A 19512-nucleotide genomic window follows, 5' to 3' on the forward strand; every position below is an offset into this window, starting at 1 on the left:
GCAGCTCAGTGCAGGCAGGGGAGTGGCATATTTGCTCTACGTAACTCTAAACTCATAAAATCCCACGCATGCGCAGCTCATTCACCAGTGCAATTTCAGAGCGAGAGGAGCTCTCCCAAGCAGCTCTCTCCAAGCTAAACAACAGAAAGCAGACAGACCAGCTGTCCCTCCGTTATTTCCAACACAGACAAACAGTAACACTTAACAAACCTCACAAACCAACACAGAACATAGAACACAAATCCTACTTCGAAGTTTCTTAACTTTACCACAATCTATTTTCTCTCTCCTCTATCTTCACATCTTTTACTCTAATCTGTAGACTTATTTTCTTATCCATTACATCTAACGTCCTCCCAGGGGCTCATAGTTTTTTAACAATTATTAAACGTTCTCTTTTATAGAGACTCATATAAGGTTTTAACCTTAACGTCCTCCCAGGGGCTCATATATAGTTAACAATTATTAACGTTTTCTCTAATGGAGACTCATAAGATTTTAACCTTAACTAACATATTTCCTTACAAAAAACTAAAACCCCTGTTGTCATATCCTTAGTCGACACACAGCAGAGACCTCCCCTTTTACACACACGCATAGGCCCTCTTCCTCTCACACACACACAATTCAAGAGGAATGCATCCGTTCATACAATACACTAAGCATGCTACCGTCGCTCCTTATTTCTCATTGTTCCTTCCTAAATTTCTGCTACCTCGAGTTGCAGATATTCAATGAGAGGTTACTTCGAACACATACCTCGTCAACTATATGTCGAGAGGTAACTTACAATGGAATGTATCTTCCACAAACTCCAGTTCCCAGAACTGACCTTAAAAATCAACCTAGTGAGTTTTCAGGATTTTCGGCCCATCCTAATGATCGCCTCGTTTGAGGGCTTCCTTAAATCAGCGACGTCCTAAAAGTATACTTTTTCCTTATTTCCTGGCCTTATTCCTTCATGCTATCCCTGGACACTCCTTTAAATTTTACTCAAGCCAAATATCCGTGTGCCCAGTGTTAACAATTCTTATAGACACTGTTGTTCCCAACGCAAACAAATTTAGAAATTTTGAACGGATTCTCATCACACAGCAAATAACAGCAAAGCGCACACACAAGTCCTTTGACGGTACATCTCCTCAACGCACACACACACACAAGCACACGAACCGACCAGCGCCCAAAGCTGTGAGAAATCTCACCTTATTTGCCGGCATCTTGAGCGGGAGTCACTTCGTAGCTCATGAATGGAACGCTGAGAAAAGACGCAACACGTCCCAAATCCTCGTCGCCATTCTGTGGTGTCGAGACAACGATGCTGTTATGCTGTGATGACAAGAAATCCGCTGACACTGTCCTTGATTATAATGGTTTATTACATCAAAGATTACAGTATCAATTTACAGATTCCTGCAGACATCTGGAGAACAACTGACCCAATCTCTAATATGTTATTCTCCCCGTCCTTTGTTCAAAAACATGGTATTTATATCCTATGTAACATAATATGGGTGGTTTTAGATAGACCAATCCCTGGCCTTTACACATCCGAATCTCCTCTGTCTTAGGGGGCCCCTATAGTAATACTTTCCAGATGTTTCCGCAAGCAGAGCCAAGTTCTGGAATATTCAGATACTACAAGAGCAAAAACAAAACCATGATGTCGAAGGAATTGTCCATAGAGCTCCGAGACAGAATTGTGTCAAGACACAGATCTGGGTAAGGGTACCAAAACAACTCTGCAGCACTGAAGGTCCCAAAGATCACAGTGGAAACCATCAATCTTAAATGGAAGACGTTTGGAACCACCAAGACTCTTCCTAGAGCTGGCAGCCTGGCCAAACTGAGCAATCGGGGGAGAAGGGCCTTGGTCAGGGAGGTGACCAAGTACCCAATGGTCACTCTGACAGAGCTCCAGAGTTCCTCTGTGGAGATGAGAGAACCTTCCAGAAGGACAACCATCTCTGCAGCACTCCACCAATCAAGCTTTTATGGTAGCCACTCCTCAGTAAAAGGCAATTGACAGCCCACTTGGAATTTGCCAAAAGGCACCTGAAGGACTCAGGCCATGAGAAACAAGATTCTCTGGTCTGATGAAACCAAGATTGAACTCTTTGGCCAAGCGTCACGTCTGGAGAAAACCTGGCACCATCCCTACGGTGAGGCATGGTGGTGTCAGCATCATGCTGTGGGGATGTTTTTCAGCGGCAAGGACTGGGAGACTAGTCAGGATTGAGGGAAAGATTAACGGAGCAAAGTAGAGAGAGTTCCTTGATGAAAACCTGCTCCAGAGTGCTCAGGACCTCAGACTGGGGCGAAGGGTCACCTTCCAACAAGACAACAACCCTAAGCACACAGCCAAGACAACGCAGGTGTGGCTTCGGGACAAGTCTCTGAATGTCCTTGAGCAGCCCAGCCAGAGCCCCGTACTTGAAGCCAATCGAACATCTCTGGAGAGACCTGACAATAGCTGTGCAGAACGCTCCCCATCCAACCTGACAAGAGCTTGAAAGGATCTGCAGAGAAGAGTGGGAGAAACTCCACCTGTCACCAGAGACCGTCCTAGAGACATTAATGACAGTCAGGTGTGTCCTATTACTCATTATGATTTCCCTGTTAAGAGGTGTGTTTTCTGTTGTCCTTTGCAGAAGCTTGATTTGTTGTGTGCTTTTGTCTCCTGAGTGAGTTTTCGAGACTTAGTGTTAGTTGTTTTCCCCGTGTTACTGTGATCCTCCTGTTACCGTTTCTTAGTAAAGTTGTATTTATCCTTAACCACTGATTCCTCATCTGGTGTCTTCTCTGCTCCTGGGTCCAACCACGTCACAGCAAGCTTCTGCCTCCAACATGGGCCCAGCAGAGATCACCCAGATCATGAATGTTATTACCCACCAAGGAGCACTGCAAGAACAACTCTCCCAAATATCAGAGACCCTCCGGGCACTTAACGACTTCCTCCAGTCCAACCCCAACACAGGAGGAGCCAATGCCCAAGTCTCATCGCCCAGTGCTACAGGCATCGCCGTAGTTCCTCCAGTGAACCTGCACCGGGAAACGAAGATCCCAGCCGAGACACAATACTGTTAAAATATATATCAGAACAAATAGCAGCAGGAATGGTTGTACAGCTAGAGACACAATACTGTTACAATATATATTCGAATATTATGGAAACCAGTTATTGCAGGTAAATACAATTAAAATAATAAAATCAATAAGGTACACATTTGCACTAAAATGATGATGAACGGGCAATATGTTGGGTAAACAACCCACTACAGTAGTTATTTTATGGTTTCAGTTGCAGATAACCAGCTGTCAATTGTTGTTTGGCTACATATGTATATGCATAAAGGAGCCAAACGGCACCTTGACTACATAGATCACACAGAGGAGAGGTTATGATTTGTATTAAATGATGTTTTCTAGGTGGAAGGTATACCCTGTGTATGAGATTCAAATGTATCAACTGGTGATTAGGATTGTTAGATGAACCCACTAAGTTCCTGATGAACTCAACTGGTGAGCCTCTTTAGCAGCTAGTTCCATGGACACACTGATTTCAATGTCCTTTGCCAAGGTCAGATGACTTTCAGTCAACAGTCTCTTTTGTGTAGCTTCACTCCGTAGCCCACATACTAGTCTGTCTCTAATGATGTCATTTAGAACAGCATTAAACTCAGTGTTCTGATAGTTTCTTTAATGCAGCAGCAAACATTGTTACTGATTCTCCCTCTTCTCCTGTGTAACCTGAACCTTTCAGCATTAACTAGTGGTTTAGGTGAAAAATGTCCTTTAAGTATCTCCACAATATCCACATACGTCTTATTACCTGTTCTGTCTGACTTCTTCTAGATTCAGACTTACTCATCACCAATCTGTTGTTATGTCTCGTGGGTTTCATAACCACGTCTGTATAACAATTCAATAATGATGAGACAGGAAACAGGAATCACTTCAACCATTTATCTGGAACGTGATCATCTCAACACATACAAACCCCCATGATGCTCTGCGGCACAACCCCAATATACAACAAATACATAAATAAGTAAATGGACACTAAACAAAACTCATAGAGGAATTTAAATGTTCAGTTCTAGAAAGTAGGGCCATGGGACAGGGTCAGAAAGGTCAGTATGTTTGATAACTGACATAACAAGCATAAGGTCCATTATAACACAGTGAAGTAGAGGTGGGAGCTAAAAGCAGACATGGACAGTGAGACGGTGTGAGGAGGTCAGGGGTGAAACACTAGATCAGGACAGGTAGAAATGGCAGGGCTGGAAATAGACACAGAGACACATTCTGATCATGGCTCAGACCTGACCTGAGACACCCAAACAGAAGATGCCATAGCAAAGTCCTGTCCAGTAGACTATATGGGATTTCCTTTCATCAAAATCCAACACATGGAAATGAGGCATCTGTCAATAAAAAGTTACTTTAGAGCTTTAGTGAAAGGATGGAATGACTTAGTGTGACTAACATCATATCAAACATTTAGAACTGCTCTTTTTTATTATACTGAACAAAAATATAAACGCAACATGCAACAATTTCAAAGATTTTACTGAGTTACAGTTCATATAAGAAAATCAGTCAACTGAAATAAATTAATTAGGCCCTAATCAATGGATTTCACGACTGGGAATACAGATATGCATCTGTTGGTCGCAGATTCCTTAAAAAAAAAGGTAGGGGAGTGGATCAGAAAACCAGTCAGTATCTGGTGTCACCACCATTTGCTTCATGCAGCGCGACACGTCTCCTTCGCATAGAGTTGATCAGGCTGTTGATTGTGTCCTGTGGAATGTTGTCCCACTCCTCTTCAATGGTTGTGCAAAGTTGCTGGATATTGGCGGGAACTGGAACATGCTGTCGTACACGTCGATCCAGAGCATCCCAAACATGCTCAATGGGTGACATGTCTGGTGAGTACTCAGGCCATGGAAGAACTGTTTTTTTTCAGCTTCCAGGAATTGTGTGCAGATCCGTGCGACATCGGGCTGTGCATTATCATGCTGAAACATGAGGTGATGGCGGCGGATGAATGGCACGACTATGGGATCTCATCAAGTATCTCTGTGCATTCAAATTGCCATCGATAAAATGCACTTGTGTTCGTTGTCCGTAGCTTATGCCTGCCCATTCCATAACCTCACCGCCACCATGGGGCACTCTGTTCACAACGTTGACACCAGCAAACCCCCCGCCGACATGACACCATACACGTGGTCTGCGGTTTTTGTCTGGTTGGATGTACTGCCAAATTCTCTAAAACAACGTTCAAGGCGGCTTAGAGAAATGAACATTAAATTCTCTGGCAACAGCTCTGTTGGACATTCATATGGCCACCCAGACTATTTACATTGACACCCCACCCCCCCTCCATTTGTTTTTACACTGCTGCTACTCGCTGTTTATTATCTATGCATAGTCACTTTACCCCTACCTACATGTACGTTACCTCGACTAACCTGTACCCCCGCACATTGACTCGGTACCGGTACCCCCTGTATATAGCCTCATTATTGTTATTTTATTGTGTTACTATTTATTATTTGGTAAATATTTTCTTAACTCTTTCTTGAACTGCATTGTTGGTTAAGGGCTTGTAAGTAAGCATTTCACGGTAAGGTCTACACCTGTTGTATTTGGCGCATGTGACAAATAACATTTGATTTCATTTCATTTGACACACACACACTGGACACACACACACACTGGACACACAGACACACTGGACACACAGGACACACACACTGGACACACACACACACACCCAGAGACACACTGGACACACAGACACACACACTGGATACACACACACACACACACACACTGGACACACACACACACTGGACACACACACACACACACACACTGGAGAGTGTGTGTTTGTGTGTGTGTCCAGTGTGTGTGTATGTGTATGTGTGTGTGTGTGTGTGTGTGTGTCTGTGTGTCCAGTGTGTGTCCAGTGTGTGTGTGTGTGTGTGTGTGTCCAGTGTGTGTGTGTCCAGTGTTTGTGTGTGCGTGTGTGTCCAGTGTGTGTTTGTGTGTCCAGTTTTCATATGTGTGTGTGTCCAGTGTGTGTGTGTGTGTGTGTGTCCAGTGTGTGTGTGTGAGTGTGTGTCCAGTGTGTGTGAGTCTGTGTCCAGTGTGTGTGTGTGTGTGTGTCCAGTGTGTGTGTGTGTGTGTCCAGTGTGTGTGTGTCTGTGTGTGTGTGTGTGTGTGTGTGTGTGTGTGTGTGTGTGTTGTGTGTTTCCAGTGTGTGTGTGAGTGTGTGTCCTGTGTGTGTGTGTGTGTCCAGTGTGTGTGTGTGTGTCCAGTGTGTGTTTGTGTGTGTCAAGTGTGTGTGTGTGTGTCCAGTGTGTGTGTGTGTGTGTCCAGTGTGTGTATGTTTCCAGTGTGTCCAGTGTGTGTGTGTGAGTGTGTGTCCAGTGTGTGTGTGTGTGAGTGTGTGTCCAGTGTGTGTGTCCAGTGTGTGTGTCCAGTGTGTGTCCAGTGTGTGTGTGTGTCCAGTGTGTGTGTGTGTGTGTGTGTGTCCAGTGTGTGTAGGTGTCCAGTGTGTGTGTGGTGCATCTGAACCGTTCTCACAGGGCGCAGGATCACGGAAAGAGACAGATGCAGAGTTACCATGGTTATTATTTACAGGAATAAACTGGCCCACACTGGTGTGTTACTCTGTGTATTTAAATGCCATATTCTAATCAAACATAAAACACATGATCAGAGTGAAACATCATGTTGTGTTTGACACAGGGACCACCTGACACAGGGACACTGAGGTGTCATCATACCAAAACCTAAACCCTGGATAGAGGGGCTCAGTGAATGTGGAGTGGAATGTGTTCAGGTGGGTCAGTGTGTCAGATGAGACTCTGTAGAAGGACAGAGTGCCGGCTGGCCAGTCCAGATACACTCCTACTCTGTGGGAGCTGGAGGAGGAGACATCTATGGTAGTGACATTTTTATTGTGCCTGGCATAGTAACTTTTGTCAGAGCAGAACAGATTCCAGGACTTGTCATTGTATCCAAGCCCACAGTCACCACCCCCTCCTCTCCTGCTGATTCCTTTATATGTCACTCCTATAACAGCCTCTCCATTCCACTCTACCTCCCAGTAACAGCGCCCAGTCAGACCCTCTCTACACAGCACCTGACTATAGTCCTCAAATCTCTCTGGGTGATCAGGATACGGCTGCTCCTCTCCCCTCCATGTCACCTTTCTGTTCTCCTCAGACAGAGAGAGGAGTCTGTTTACTGTGTTTAGGTCCAGTGTGAGATCACAGGCATCTGATGGATGAAACCAGACACAATATTAGAAATCATCATCATTCACATTAGAATGTTACCTCACTTTTCACTAATTCATTTAATGTAGATGTTTCTAGGTATGAAAAGGAGAAGTTAAGGTAACTTGAGACTTGTTGAATGATCATATGTTATACTGTATGGTAATATAAAACACACTTATTCCCATTAATTATACACACACACACACCCCCTGAACACACACACACACACACACAATATTACAAATCATCATCATCCTGAACACACACACACACTGAACACACACACACACACACACACACCTTCATGCATGCATGAACACACACACACATTTCTAAAGTAACACAAACACGCCACACACATACACAGACACACACATTGTCAAAGCAACTCTTTGTAAACTTTGGTGTCCCTGATTTGTGCTTCTGTAGAACTACAGCTGATATTTAATATGACCAAGTAAGTACTGATGGTGGTCTTTGACTTTGACTTCACTTGAATTAAGACTTATTCTTAGTCATATTCTTCACAGCAGTCAACACTCACATTTTCTAAGTCCAGGTTTCATTCTGTTCTCTCCACCATGTTCCACACTGTAGTGGTAAGCAGAAGAACAGACAGTCATTGAGGGATACACCTGAACTCACACACACACACACACACACACACACACACACACACACACACACACACACACACACACACACACACACACACACACACACACACACACACACACACATACACACACACACAGTCAGCATATAACTTTGTCCAAGTGTGTGTGTGTGTGTGTGTGTCCAGTGTTTGTGTGCTGTGTGTGTCCTTTTTGTGTATGTGTCATTTTGTGTGTGTATTTGTCCAGTGTGTGTGTGTGTGTACAGTGTGAGTGTGTGTGTGGGGCCAGTGTGTGTGTGTGTCCAGTGTGTTTGTGTCCAGTGTGTGTGTGATCGTGTGTCCAGAGTGCGTGTGTGTCCAGTGTGTGTGTGTGTCCAGTGTTTGTCCTTTTTGTGTATGTGTCCAGTGTGTGTGTGTGTGTGTCCAGTGTGTGTGTGCGTGTGTCCAGTGTGTGTGTGTCCAGTGTATGTGTGTGTGTGTCCAGTGTGTGTGTGTGTCCAGTGTATGTGTGTGTGTGTCCAGTGTGTGTGTGTGTGTGTGTCCAGTGTGTGTGCGTGTGTGTGTGTCCAGCGTGTTTTTTTCCAGTTTGTGTGTGTGAGTGTTTGTGAGTGTGTGTGTGTGTCCAGTGTGTGTGTGTGTGCGTGTGTGTCCATTTCGTGTGTGTGTGTGTGTCCAGTATGTGTGTGTGTGTCTGTGTGTGTGTGTCCAGTGTGTGTATGGATCCAGTGTGTGTGTGTGTGTGTGTGTGTGTGTGTGTGTCCTGTGTGAGTGTGTGTGTTTCCTTTTTGTGTCTGTGTGTGTCCAGTCTGTGTGTGTGTGTGTCCAGCGTGTGTGTGTGTGTGTCTAGTGTGTTTTTTTTCCAGTTTGTGTGTGTGTGTGGGTGGGTGAGTGTGTGTGAGTGTGTGTGTGTGTGTGTCCAGTGTGTGTGTGTGTGTGTGTGTGTGTCCAGTGCGTGTGTGTGTGTGTGTCCAGTATGTGTGTGTGTGTGTCTGTGTGTGTGTGTCCAGTGTGTGTGTGTGTGTGTGTCCAGTGTGAGTGTGTTTGTGTGTCTCCAGTGTGTGTGTGTGTGTGTGTGTGTGTGTCCAGTGTTTGTGTGTGTGTGTGTGTGTGCGTGTGTCCAGCGTGTGTGTGTGTGTGTCTAGTGTGTTTTTTCCAATGTGTGTGTGTGTGTGTGTGTCCAGTGTGTTTTTTTCCCCAATTTTGTGTGTGTCCAGTGTGAATGAGTGAGTGTGTGTATAGGTGGATCCAGTGTGTTAGTGTGTGTTGGTCCAGTTTGTGTGAGTATGTGTGTGTCCAGTGTGTGTGTGTGTGTGTGTGTGTGTGTGTGTGTGTGTGTGTGTGTGTGTGTGTGTGTGTGTGTGTGTGTGTGTGTGTGTGTCCAGTGTGTGTATGTGTGTGAGTATGTGTGTGTCCAGTGTGTGTGTGTGTGTGTGTCCATTTGTGAGTGTGTGTGTGTGTGACCAGTGTGTGTGTGTGTCTGTGTGTCCAGTGTGTGTGTGTGTGTGTGTGTGTGAGTATGTGTGTGTCCAGTGTGTGTGTGTGTGTGTCCATTTGTGAGTGAGTGTGTGTGTGTGTGTGTCCAGTGTGAGTGTGTGTGTGTGATCCAGTGTGTGTGTGTGTGTGTGTGTGTATGTGTGTGTGTGTGTGTTTTTGTCCAGAGTGTGTGTTTCCAGTGTGTGTGTTTCCAGTGTGTGTGTGTGTGTGTGTCCATGTGTGTGTGTGTGTGTGTGTGTCCAGTGTGTGTGTGTCCAGTGTGTGTGTGTGTCTCCAGTGTGAGTGTGTGTGTGTGTGTGATCCAGTGTGTGTGTGTGTGTGTGTGTGTGTTTTTGTCCAGAGTGTGTGTTTCCAGTGTGTGTGTTTCCAGTGTGTGTGTGTGTCCAGCGTGTGTGTGCGTGTGTGTGTGTGTGTGTCCAGTGTGAGTGTGTGTATGTGTCCTTTGTGAGTTTGTGTATGTTTGTGTGTGTGTGTGTGTGTGTCCAGTGTGTGTGTGTGTGTGTATGTGTCCAGTGTGTGTGTGTGTGTGTCCAGTGTTTGTGTGTGTGTGTGTCCAGTGTTAGTGTGTGTGTGTGTGTCCAGTGTGTGTGTGTCCAGTGTGTGTGTGTGTGTCCAGTCTGAGTGTGTGTGTGTGTTTGTGTGTGTGTGAGTGTGTTTTTCCAGTGTGTGTGTGTGTGTCCAGTGTGTGTGTGTGTGTGTGTGTGTGTTTGTGTGTGTGTGTGTCCAGTGTGTGTGTGTGTGTCCAGTGTGTGTGTGTATGTGTGTGTGTGCATGTGTGTGTGTCCAGTGTGTTTGTGTGTCCAGTGTGTGTGTGTGTGTGTGTGTCCATTGTGTGTGTGTGTGTGTGTCCAGTTTGAGTGTGTGTGTGTGTGTGTGTGTCCAGTATGTTTGTTTTTCTGGTGTGTGTGTGTGTTTGTCCAGTGTGTGTGTATGTGTGTGTCCAGTGTGAATGTGTGTGTGTGTGTCCGTGTGAGTGTGTGTGTGTGTATGTGTCCAGTGTGTGTGTGTCCAGTGTGTGTGTGTGTGTTTGTGTGTGTGTGTGTGTCCAGTGTGAGTGTGTGTGTGTGTTTGTGTGTGTGTGAGTGTGTTTTTCCAGTGTGTGTGTGTGTGTCCAGTGTGTGTGTGTGTGTGTGTGTGTGTTTCTGTGTGTGTGTGTCCAGTGTGTGTGTGTGTGTCCAGTGTGTGTGTGTATGTGTGTGTGTCCATTGTGTGTGTGTGTGTGTGTCCAGTTTGAGTGTGTGTGTGTGTGTGTGTGTCCAGTATGTTTGTTTTTCTGGTGTGTGTGTGTGTTTGTCCAGTGTGTGTGTATGTGTGTGTCCAGTGTGAATGTGTGTGTGTGTGTCCGTGTGAGTGTGTGTGTGTGTATGTGTCCAGTGTGTGTGTGTCCAGTGTGTGTGTGTGTGTTTGTGTGTGTGTGTGTCCAGTGTGAGTGTGTGTGTGTGTTTGTGTGTGTTTGAGTGTGTTTTTCCAGTGTGTGTGTGTGTGTCCAGTGTGTGTGTGTGTGTGTGTGTGTGTGTTTGTGTGTGTGTGTGTCCAGTGTGTGTGTGTGTGTCCAGTGTGTGTGTGTATGTGTGTGTGTGCATGTGTGTGTGTCCAGTGTGTTTGTGTGTCCAGTGTGTGTGTGTATGTGTGTCCATTGTGTGTGTGTGTGTGTGTCCAGTTTGAGTGTGTGTGTGTGTGTGTGTGTGTGTGTGTCCAGTATGTTTGTTTTTCTGGTGTGTGTGTGTGTTTGTCCAGTGTGTGTGTATGTGTGTGTCCAGTGTGAATGTGTGTGTATGTGTCCAGTGTGTGTTTGTCCAGTGTGTGTGTGTGTGATACATACACACAGGACACACACTCACACACACACACAAACACACACACACACAAACACACTGGCCACTGGACACACACACCACACACACACACACACTAGACACAAACACACACACTCATACTGGAGACACACACACACACACACACACTCACAGTCTTTATATAACTTAGTCCAAGTGGTGGTCAGAATGTTTGTCTTAACTAGCCTGATAACTCCAACATGTCTGATATGAACATTGACATAAACCCTCTACATACTTGAGTTTCTCCAGTCTGCAGTGTGGATCCTCCAGTCCAGCAGAGATCAGTCTGACTCCTGAGTCTCCTGGGTGATTGTAGCTCAGGTCCAGCTCTCTCAGGTGTGAGGGGTTTGACTTCAGAGCTGAGACCAGAGAAGCACAGCCTTCCTCTGTGACTAGACAGCCTGACAGCCTGCAAAGAGTCAAATCATATTAAAACCACACTGCTGTTCTTTGGTGGTGAAGATATTAAAAGTATATTTTTTAACATTTTCAGTTAAATCAGTGTCCTGAAACCTGCCCTATCTATTCATAAATGGATGTTTCATTATTTGAAATGACAAATTATCAAAGTACTGCTTGTAGATAGAAAAATGTATAGTACAAATATTTGAGTAGACTGACCAGAGCAGTTTAAAAAGCAGTATCAGTCAAAAGACAGACAGTGAGGTATCAGATTTAGATTGTATTGAGTATACAGTCCACACCATATCTATTTTGACAGTGAAGCTAACATTTTAAATGTGGCTATATACTCCAACATTTTGGATTTGAGATCAAATGTTTCATATGAGGTGACAGTATATAATGTCACCTTTTAATTTAGGGTATTTTCATACATATCTATTTCACCATTTAGAAATGAAAGCACTTTATGTATCTAGTCCCCCACTTTTGAAGAAGTCATAAGTATTTTGATAAATTCACTCATAGTGTATTAAAGTAGTCAAACGTTTAGTATTTGGTCCCAAACTCGTTGGTTGCATTTGCAGTTTGTTTTGGTTGTGTTATGGGTTATGTTTTGTCCAATAGTAACTGAATGGTGGATGATGACTGGAGTAATTTTCTGTCTAAGTGAGTAGATAACATGTTTCTAAACACTACTAAATTAATCCTGATGATGACATGATTAAGAAAAATCATGAATGAATCATGAATAATAATGAATGAGAAAGTTACAGAGGCTACAACAAAACATGCTAACCTCTCACCATTACCAATAACAGAGGGGGTATGATCCTTGTTCCTCTGTAACTTTCTCATTCATCATCATTCACGATTATTCATAATCATGGTAGCATCCACATGAATGTAGAAGTGTTCAGAAACATCTTCTATTCTTACTGACAATACAAGTGAAGTGACTCCAAAATTACTAGACATTATTCACCATTCAGTTTCTATTGGGAAAAACATCATCCAAAACACAACCAAGACAAACTGCAAATGTATTCAACAAGTTTGTAGAATCACAAGCTTGATGTAATCACTGCAGGTAAGGAATATGGGACCAAATACTAAACTTTGGACTAAATTAATTTGTCTAAATAATTATGACTTTTCAAATGGGAGAACTACATAATAAAGTACTTTCATTTCTAAACGGTAAAATATACAGTGATGGAAAAAAGTATTTGATCCCCTGCTGATTTTGTACGTTTGCCCACTGACAAAGACATGATCAGTCTATAATTTTAATGGTAGGTTTATTTGAACAGTGAGAGACAGAATAACAACAAAAAAATCCTGAAAAACACATGTCAAAAATGTTATAAATTGATTTGCATTTTAATGCGGGAAATAAGTATTTGACCCCTCTGCAAAACATGACTTAGTACTTGGTGGCAAAACCCTTGTTGGCAATCACAGAGGTCAGACGTTTCTTGTAGTTGGCCACCAGGTTTGCACACATATCAGGAGGGATTTTGTCCCACTCCTCTTTGCAGATCTTCTCCAAGTCATTAAGGTTTCGAGGCTGACGTTTGGCAACTCGAACCTTCAGCTCCCTCCACAGATTTTCTATGGGATTAAGGTCTGGAGACTGGCTAGGCCACTCCAGGACCTTAATGTGCTTCTTCTTGAGCCACTCCTTTGTTGCCTTGGCCGTGTGTTTTGGGCCATTGTCATGATGGAATACCCATCCACGACCCATTTTCAATGCCCTGGCTGAGGGAAGGAGGTTCTCACTCAAGATTTGCTGCGGTGAAGTTGTCCTGTCCCCTTAGCAGAAAAACACCCCCAAAGCATAATGTTTCCACCTCAATGTTTGACGGTGGGGATGGTGTTCTTGGGGTCATAGGCAGCATTCCTCCTCCTCCAAACACGGCGAGTTGAGTTGATGCCAAAGAGCTCGGTTTTGGTCTCATCTGACCACAACACTTTCACCCAGTTCTCCTCTGAATCATTCAGATGTTCATTGGCAAACTTCAGACGGCCATGTATATGTGCTTTCTTGAGCAGGGGGACCTTGCGGGCACTGCAGGATTTCAGTCCTTCACGGCGTAGTGTGTTACCAATTGTTTTCTTGGTGACTATGGTCCCAGCTGCCTTGAGATCATTGACAAGATCCTCCCATGTAGTTCTGGGCTGATTCCTCACCGTTCTCATGATCATTGCAACTCCACGAGGTGAGATCTTGCTTGGAGCCCCAGGCCGAGGGAGATTGACAGTTATTTTGTGTTTCTCACATTTGCGAATAATCGCACCAACTGTTGTCACCTTCTCACCAAGCTGCTTGGCGATGGTCTTGTAGCCCATTCCAGCTTTGTGTAGGTCTACAATCTTGTCCCTGACATCCTTGGAGAGCTCTTTGGTCTTGGCCATGGTGGAGAGTTTGGAATCTGATTGATTGATTGCTTCTGTGGACAGGTGTCTTTTATACAGGTAACAAGCTGAGATTAGGAGCACTCCCTTTAAGAGTGTGCTCCTAATCTCAGCTCGCTACCTGTATAAAAGACACCTGGGAGCCAGAAATCTTTCTGATTGAGAGGGGGTCAAATACTTATTTCCCTCATTAAACTGCAAATCAATTTATAACATTTTTGACATGCGTTTTTCTGGATTTTTTTGTTGTTATTCTGTCTCTCACTGTTCAAATAAACCTACCATTAAAATTATAGTGTCACACCCTGGCTCTGGGACTCTATATGTTGAGCCAGGGTGTGTTCATTCTTTGTGTTTATTTCTATGTTGGTAATTCTGGTGTGTTTATTTCTATGTTGGCTAGAGTGACTCCCAATCAGAGGCAACGAGTGTCAGCTGTCGTTGGTTGTCTCTGATTGGGAGCCATATTTATACTGTCTATTTTCCCTTTGTGTTTGTGGGTTCTTGTTCCGTGTTTGGTCATTGTTACCATGGACTTCACGAGTCGTTTCTTGTTTTTGTATCGTGTTTACACTTTAACTAATTAAAGTATGTTCGTTCATCACGCTGCGCCTTGGTCTGTTCAATATGACGATCGTGACAGAAGAACCCACCATGCAACGACCAAGCAGCGTGTCCAGGGGCAGCTCTTGGGCTGGACATGGGAGGAAGCGCCGGGAGAAGAGACGGTGGAGGCGCGCCGTAGAGAGGAGCAGCGGCGCCAAACGGGTCAACGTCGGACAGGCGAGAGGCAACCCCAGAACATTTTTAGGGGGGGGCACACGGCATGGACGACGGGGCTGACGGAGGCAAAAGAGGGGCGGATTCAGAAGGCCACCAGGTTACGGATACACCGCCCTGTACGTCCTGTGCGGATGCCTCACACAGAGTGGGTGAGGGTAGGCATTCAGCCAGGACGGGTTGTGGCCGCTCTTCACTCCAGGTCTCCTATCCGTCTCCACAGCCCGGTTCGGCCTGTCCCTGCTCCACGCACCAAGCCTACGGTGTGCGTCGCCAGCCCTGTCCGGCCTGTCCCTGCTCCACGCACCAAGCCTACGGTGTGCGTCGCCAGCCCAGTCCGGCCTGTCCCTGCTCCACGCACCAAGCCTACGGTGTGCGTCGCCAGCCCAGTCCGGCCTGTCCCTGCTCCACGCACCAAGTCTACGGTGCGCGTCGCCAGCCCGGCCCGGCCTGTTCCTGCCACTCGCACCAAGTATACGGTGCGCGTCGCCAGCCCGGCCCGGCCTGTTCCTGCTACTCGCACCAAGTCTACGGTGCGCGTCGCCAGCCCGGCCCGGCCTGTTCCTGCCACTCGCACCAAGTATACGGTGCGCGTCGCCAGCCCGGCCCGGCCTGTTCCTGCCACTCGCACCAAGTATACGGTGCGCGTCGCCAGCCCGGCCCGGCCTGTTCCTGCCACTCGCACCAAGTCTACGGTGCGCGTCGCCAGCCCGGCCCGGCCTGTTCCTGCCACTCGCACTAAGCCAGGGGTGCGAGACGTCAGCCTGGTAAGGCCCGTTCCTCCTCCACGCACCAAGCCAGGGGTGCGAGTCGTCAGCCTGGTAAGGCCCGTTCCTCCTCCACGCACTAAGCCAGGGGTGCGAGTCGTCAGCCTGGTAAGGCCCGTCCCTCCTCCACGCACCAAGCCAGGGGTGCAAGTCGTCAGCCTGGTAAGGCCCGTTCCTCCTCCACGCACCAAGCCAGGGGTGCGCGTCGTCAGTCCAGCACAACCCGTGCCTGGGTCACCGGTGCCTGGTAAGGTACCGGTCAACTGCTCCACTATGGAGCTGAAGCTAACCACTCCTGCTAAGTCCAGTTCAGCTCCAGCCGGCGGGGCCAGACTGGACCAGGGGCGCTATGGGGGGTGTATTGGAGGGTGGTGGTCAAGGCCGGAGCCAGAACCGCCGCCGAGGAGGTATGCCCGCCCAGCCCTCCCCTGTTTTGTTCAGGTTGAGGCGCGGTCGCTGTCCGCGCCTTTAGGGGGGGGTACTGTCACACCCTGGCTCTGGGACTCTATATGTTGAGCCAGGGTGTGTTCATTCTTTGTGTTTATTTCTATGTTGGTAATTCTGGTGTGTTTATTTCTATGTTGGCTAGAGTGACTCCCAATCAGAGGCAACGAGTGTCAGCTGTCGTTGGTTGTCTCTGATTGGGAGCCATATTTATACTGTCTATTTTCCCTTTGTGTTTGTGGGTTCTTGTTCCGTGTTCGGTCATTGTTACCGTGGACTTCACGAGTCGTTTCTTGTTTTTGTATCGTGTTTACACTTTAACTAATTAAAGTATGTTCGTTCATCACGCTGCGCCTTGGTCTGTTCAATATGACGATCGTGACATATAGACTGACCATTTCTTTGTCAGTGGGCAAATGTACAAAATCAGCAGGGGATCAAATACTTTTTTCCCTCACTGTATATGTATGAAAATCTTTAAATAAAAGGTGACATTCTGTACTGTTGCATAATATGAAACATTGTATCTAAAAACCAAATGCAAAACTGTAAGCTTCACTGTCCAAACACATATGGTGTGGACTATGTGTGCCTGGTAAACACATGTGGATCTGGTGAACAGTTATCACTTGTTGACCAACTACAGGAATACTGACCTCAGAGTCTCCAGTTTACAGCGGGGAATCCCCAGGACAGCAGAGAGCAGCTTCACTCCTGAATCCTTCAGGTCATTGTTACTCAGATCCAGCTCTCTCAGGTGTGAGGGGTTTGAGTTCAGAGATGAGACCAGAGCAGCACAGCCTTCCTCTGTGACTAGACAGCCTGACAGCCTGCAAAGAGTCAAATCATATTAAAACCACACTGCTATTCTTTGGTGGTGAAAATAGTGGCAGTATATTTTTTCATTCATACCAGTGTCCTGAAACCTGCCATTTATATATTATTATTAGAAAAAATCATAATATTGCTTGTAGATAGAAAAATGTATAGTACAAATATTTGAGTAGACTGACCAGAGCAGTTTAAAAAGCAGTATCAGTCAAAAGACAGACAGTGAGGTATCAGATTTAGATTGTATTGAGTATACAGTCCACACCATATCTAGTTTGACAATGAAGCTAACATTTTAAATGTGGCTCTATACTCCAACATTTTGGTTTTGAGATCAAATGTTTCATATGAGGTGACAGTATATAATGTCACCTTTTATTTTAGGGTATTTTAATACATATCTGTTTCACCGTTTAGAAATGAAAGCACTTTATGTATCTAGTCCTCCCATTTGAAGAAGTCATAAGTATTCTGACCAATTCACTTAGTGTATTAAAGTAGTCAAAAGTTGAGTATTTGGTCTCAAACTCGTTGGTTGCATTTGCAGTTTGTTTTGGTTGTGTTTTGGGTTATGTTTTGCCCAATAGTAACTGAATGGTGGATGATGACTGGAGTAATTTTCTAACTAAGTGAGTAGATAACATGTTTCTAAACACTACTAAAGTAATCCTGATGATGACATGATTAAGAAAAATCATGAATGAATCATGAATAATAATGAGTGAGAAAGTTACAGAGGCTACAACAAAACATGCTAACCTCTCACCATTACCAATAACAGAGGAGGTATGATCCTTGTTCCTCTGTAACTTTCTCATTCATCATTATTCACGATTCATATATGATTATTCATAATCATGGTACTATCCACATGAACGTAGAAGTGTTCAGAAACATCTTCTATTCTTACTGACAATACAAGTGAAGTGACTCCAAAATGACAGGACATTATTCACCATTCAGTTTCTATCAGGAAAAACATCATCCAAAACACAACCAAGACAAACTGCAAATGCTTTCAACAAGTTTGTAGAATCACAAGCTTGATGTAATCACTGTGGGTAAGGAATATGGGACCAAATACTAAACTTATGACTACTTTAAAACAATATAAGTGAATATGTCCAAATTATTACGACATATACAAATGGGAGTACTAGATACATAAAGTGCTTTCATTTCTAAACAGTAACACAGATATGTATGAAAATATCCTCAAATAAAAGGTGACATTATATACTGTTGCCTAATATGAAAGATTATATCTCAAATCCAAAATGATGGAGTATAGCACCAAATGTAAAACTGTAAGCTTCAATGTCCAAACACATATGGTGTGGACTATGTGTGCCTGGTAAACACATGTGGATCTGGTGAACAGTTATCACTTGTTGACCAACTACAGGAATACTGACCTCAGAGTCTCCAGTTTACAGTGGGGATTCCCCAGTCCAGCAGAGAGCAGCTTCACTCCTGAATCCTTCAGGTCATTGTTACTCAGATCCAGCTCTCTCAGGTGTGAGGGGTTTGACTTCAGAGCTGAGACCAGAGAAGAACAGCCTTCCTCTGTGACTAGAGAGCCTGACAGCCTGCAAAGAGTCAAATCATATTATAACCACACTGCTATTCTTTGGTGGTGAAAGTAGTGGCAGTATATTTTTTCAACATTTTCATTTATACCAGTGTCCTGAAACCTGCCATATATATCATCATTAGAAAAAATCATAATATTGTGTGTAGAGAGAAAAATGTATAGTACGAATATTTGAGTAGACTGACCAGAGCAGTTTAAAAAGCAGTATCAGTCAAAAGACAGACAGTGAGGTATCAGATTTAGATTGTATTGAGTATACAGTCCACACCATATCTAGTTTGACAGTGAAGCTAACATTTTAAATGTGGCTCTATACTCCAGCATTTTGGATTTGAGATCAAATGTTTCATATGAGGTGACAGTATATAATGTCACCTTTTAATTTAGGGTATTTTCATACATATCTGTTTCACCATTTAGAAATGAAAGGACTTTATGTATCTAGCCCCCTATTTGAAGAAGTCATAAGTATTCTGACCAATTCACTTATAGTGTATTAAAGTAGTCAAAAGTTTAGTATTTGGTCCCAAACTCGTTGGTTTCATTTGCAGTTTGTTTTGGTTGTGTTTTGGGTTATGTTTTGTCCAATAGTAACTGAATGGTGGATGATGACTGGAGTAATTTTCTGTCTAAGTGAGTAGATAACATGTTTCTAAACACTACTAAATTAATCCTGATGATGACATGATTAAGAAAAATCATGAATGAATCATGAATAATAATGAGTGAGAAAGTTACAGAGGCTACAACAAAACATGCTAACCTCTCACCATTACCAATAACAGAGCGGGTATGATCCTTGTGCCTCTGTAACTGTCTCATTCATCATCATTCACCATTTATTCATGATTATTCATAATCATAGTAGCATCCACATGAATGTAGAAGTGTTCAGAAACATCTTCTATTCTTACTGACAATACAAGTGAAGTGACTCCAAAATGACAGGACATTATTCACCATTCAGTTTCTATTGGGAAAAACATCATTCAAAACACAACCAAGACAAACTGCAAATGTATTCAAC

The 19512-nt window shown here is 44.4% G+C and overlaps 1 protein-coding gene across 1 annotated transcript in view; it reads right to left on the reverse strand.

The window, feature by feature from the left end:
- Positions 1-6745: 6745 nt before the first annotated feature.
- Positions 6746-19512, reverse strand: part of LOC311140850 (stonustoxin subunit beta-like) — a gene marked incomplete at its 3' end in the record, with an annotated part of 65019 nt that continues 52252 nt past the window's right edge. Inside the window, exons 2-3 of the mRNA XM_084176117.1 lie at positions 7846-7892; positions 6746-7299 (exon numbers count right to left, since the gene is read on the reverse strand). Coding sequence (XP_084032243.1) covers positions 6746-7299; positions 7846-7867 — 576 coding nt within the window. The 5' untranslated portion in view covers positions 7868-7892. The remainder of the gene's footprint in view (positions 7300-7845; positions 7893-19512) is intronic.

The sequence above is a fragment of the Coregonus lavaretus genome (genome assembly GCF_964263955.1).
Source record: "Coregonus lavaretus genome assembly, chromosome: 2".
NCBI classification, from domain to species: domain Eukaryota; kingdom Metazoa; phylum Chordata; class Actinopteri; order Salmoniformes; family Salmonidae; genus Coregonus; species Coregonus lavaretus.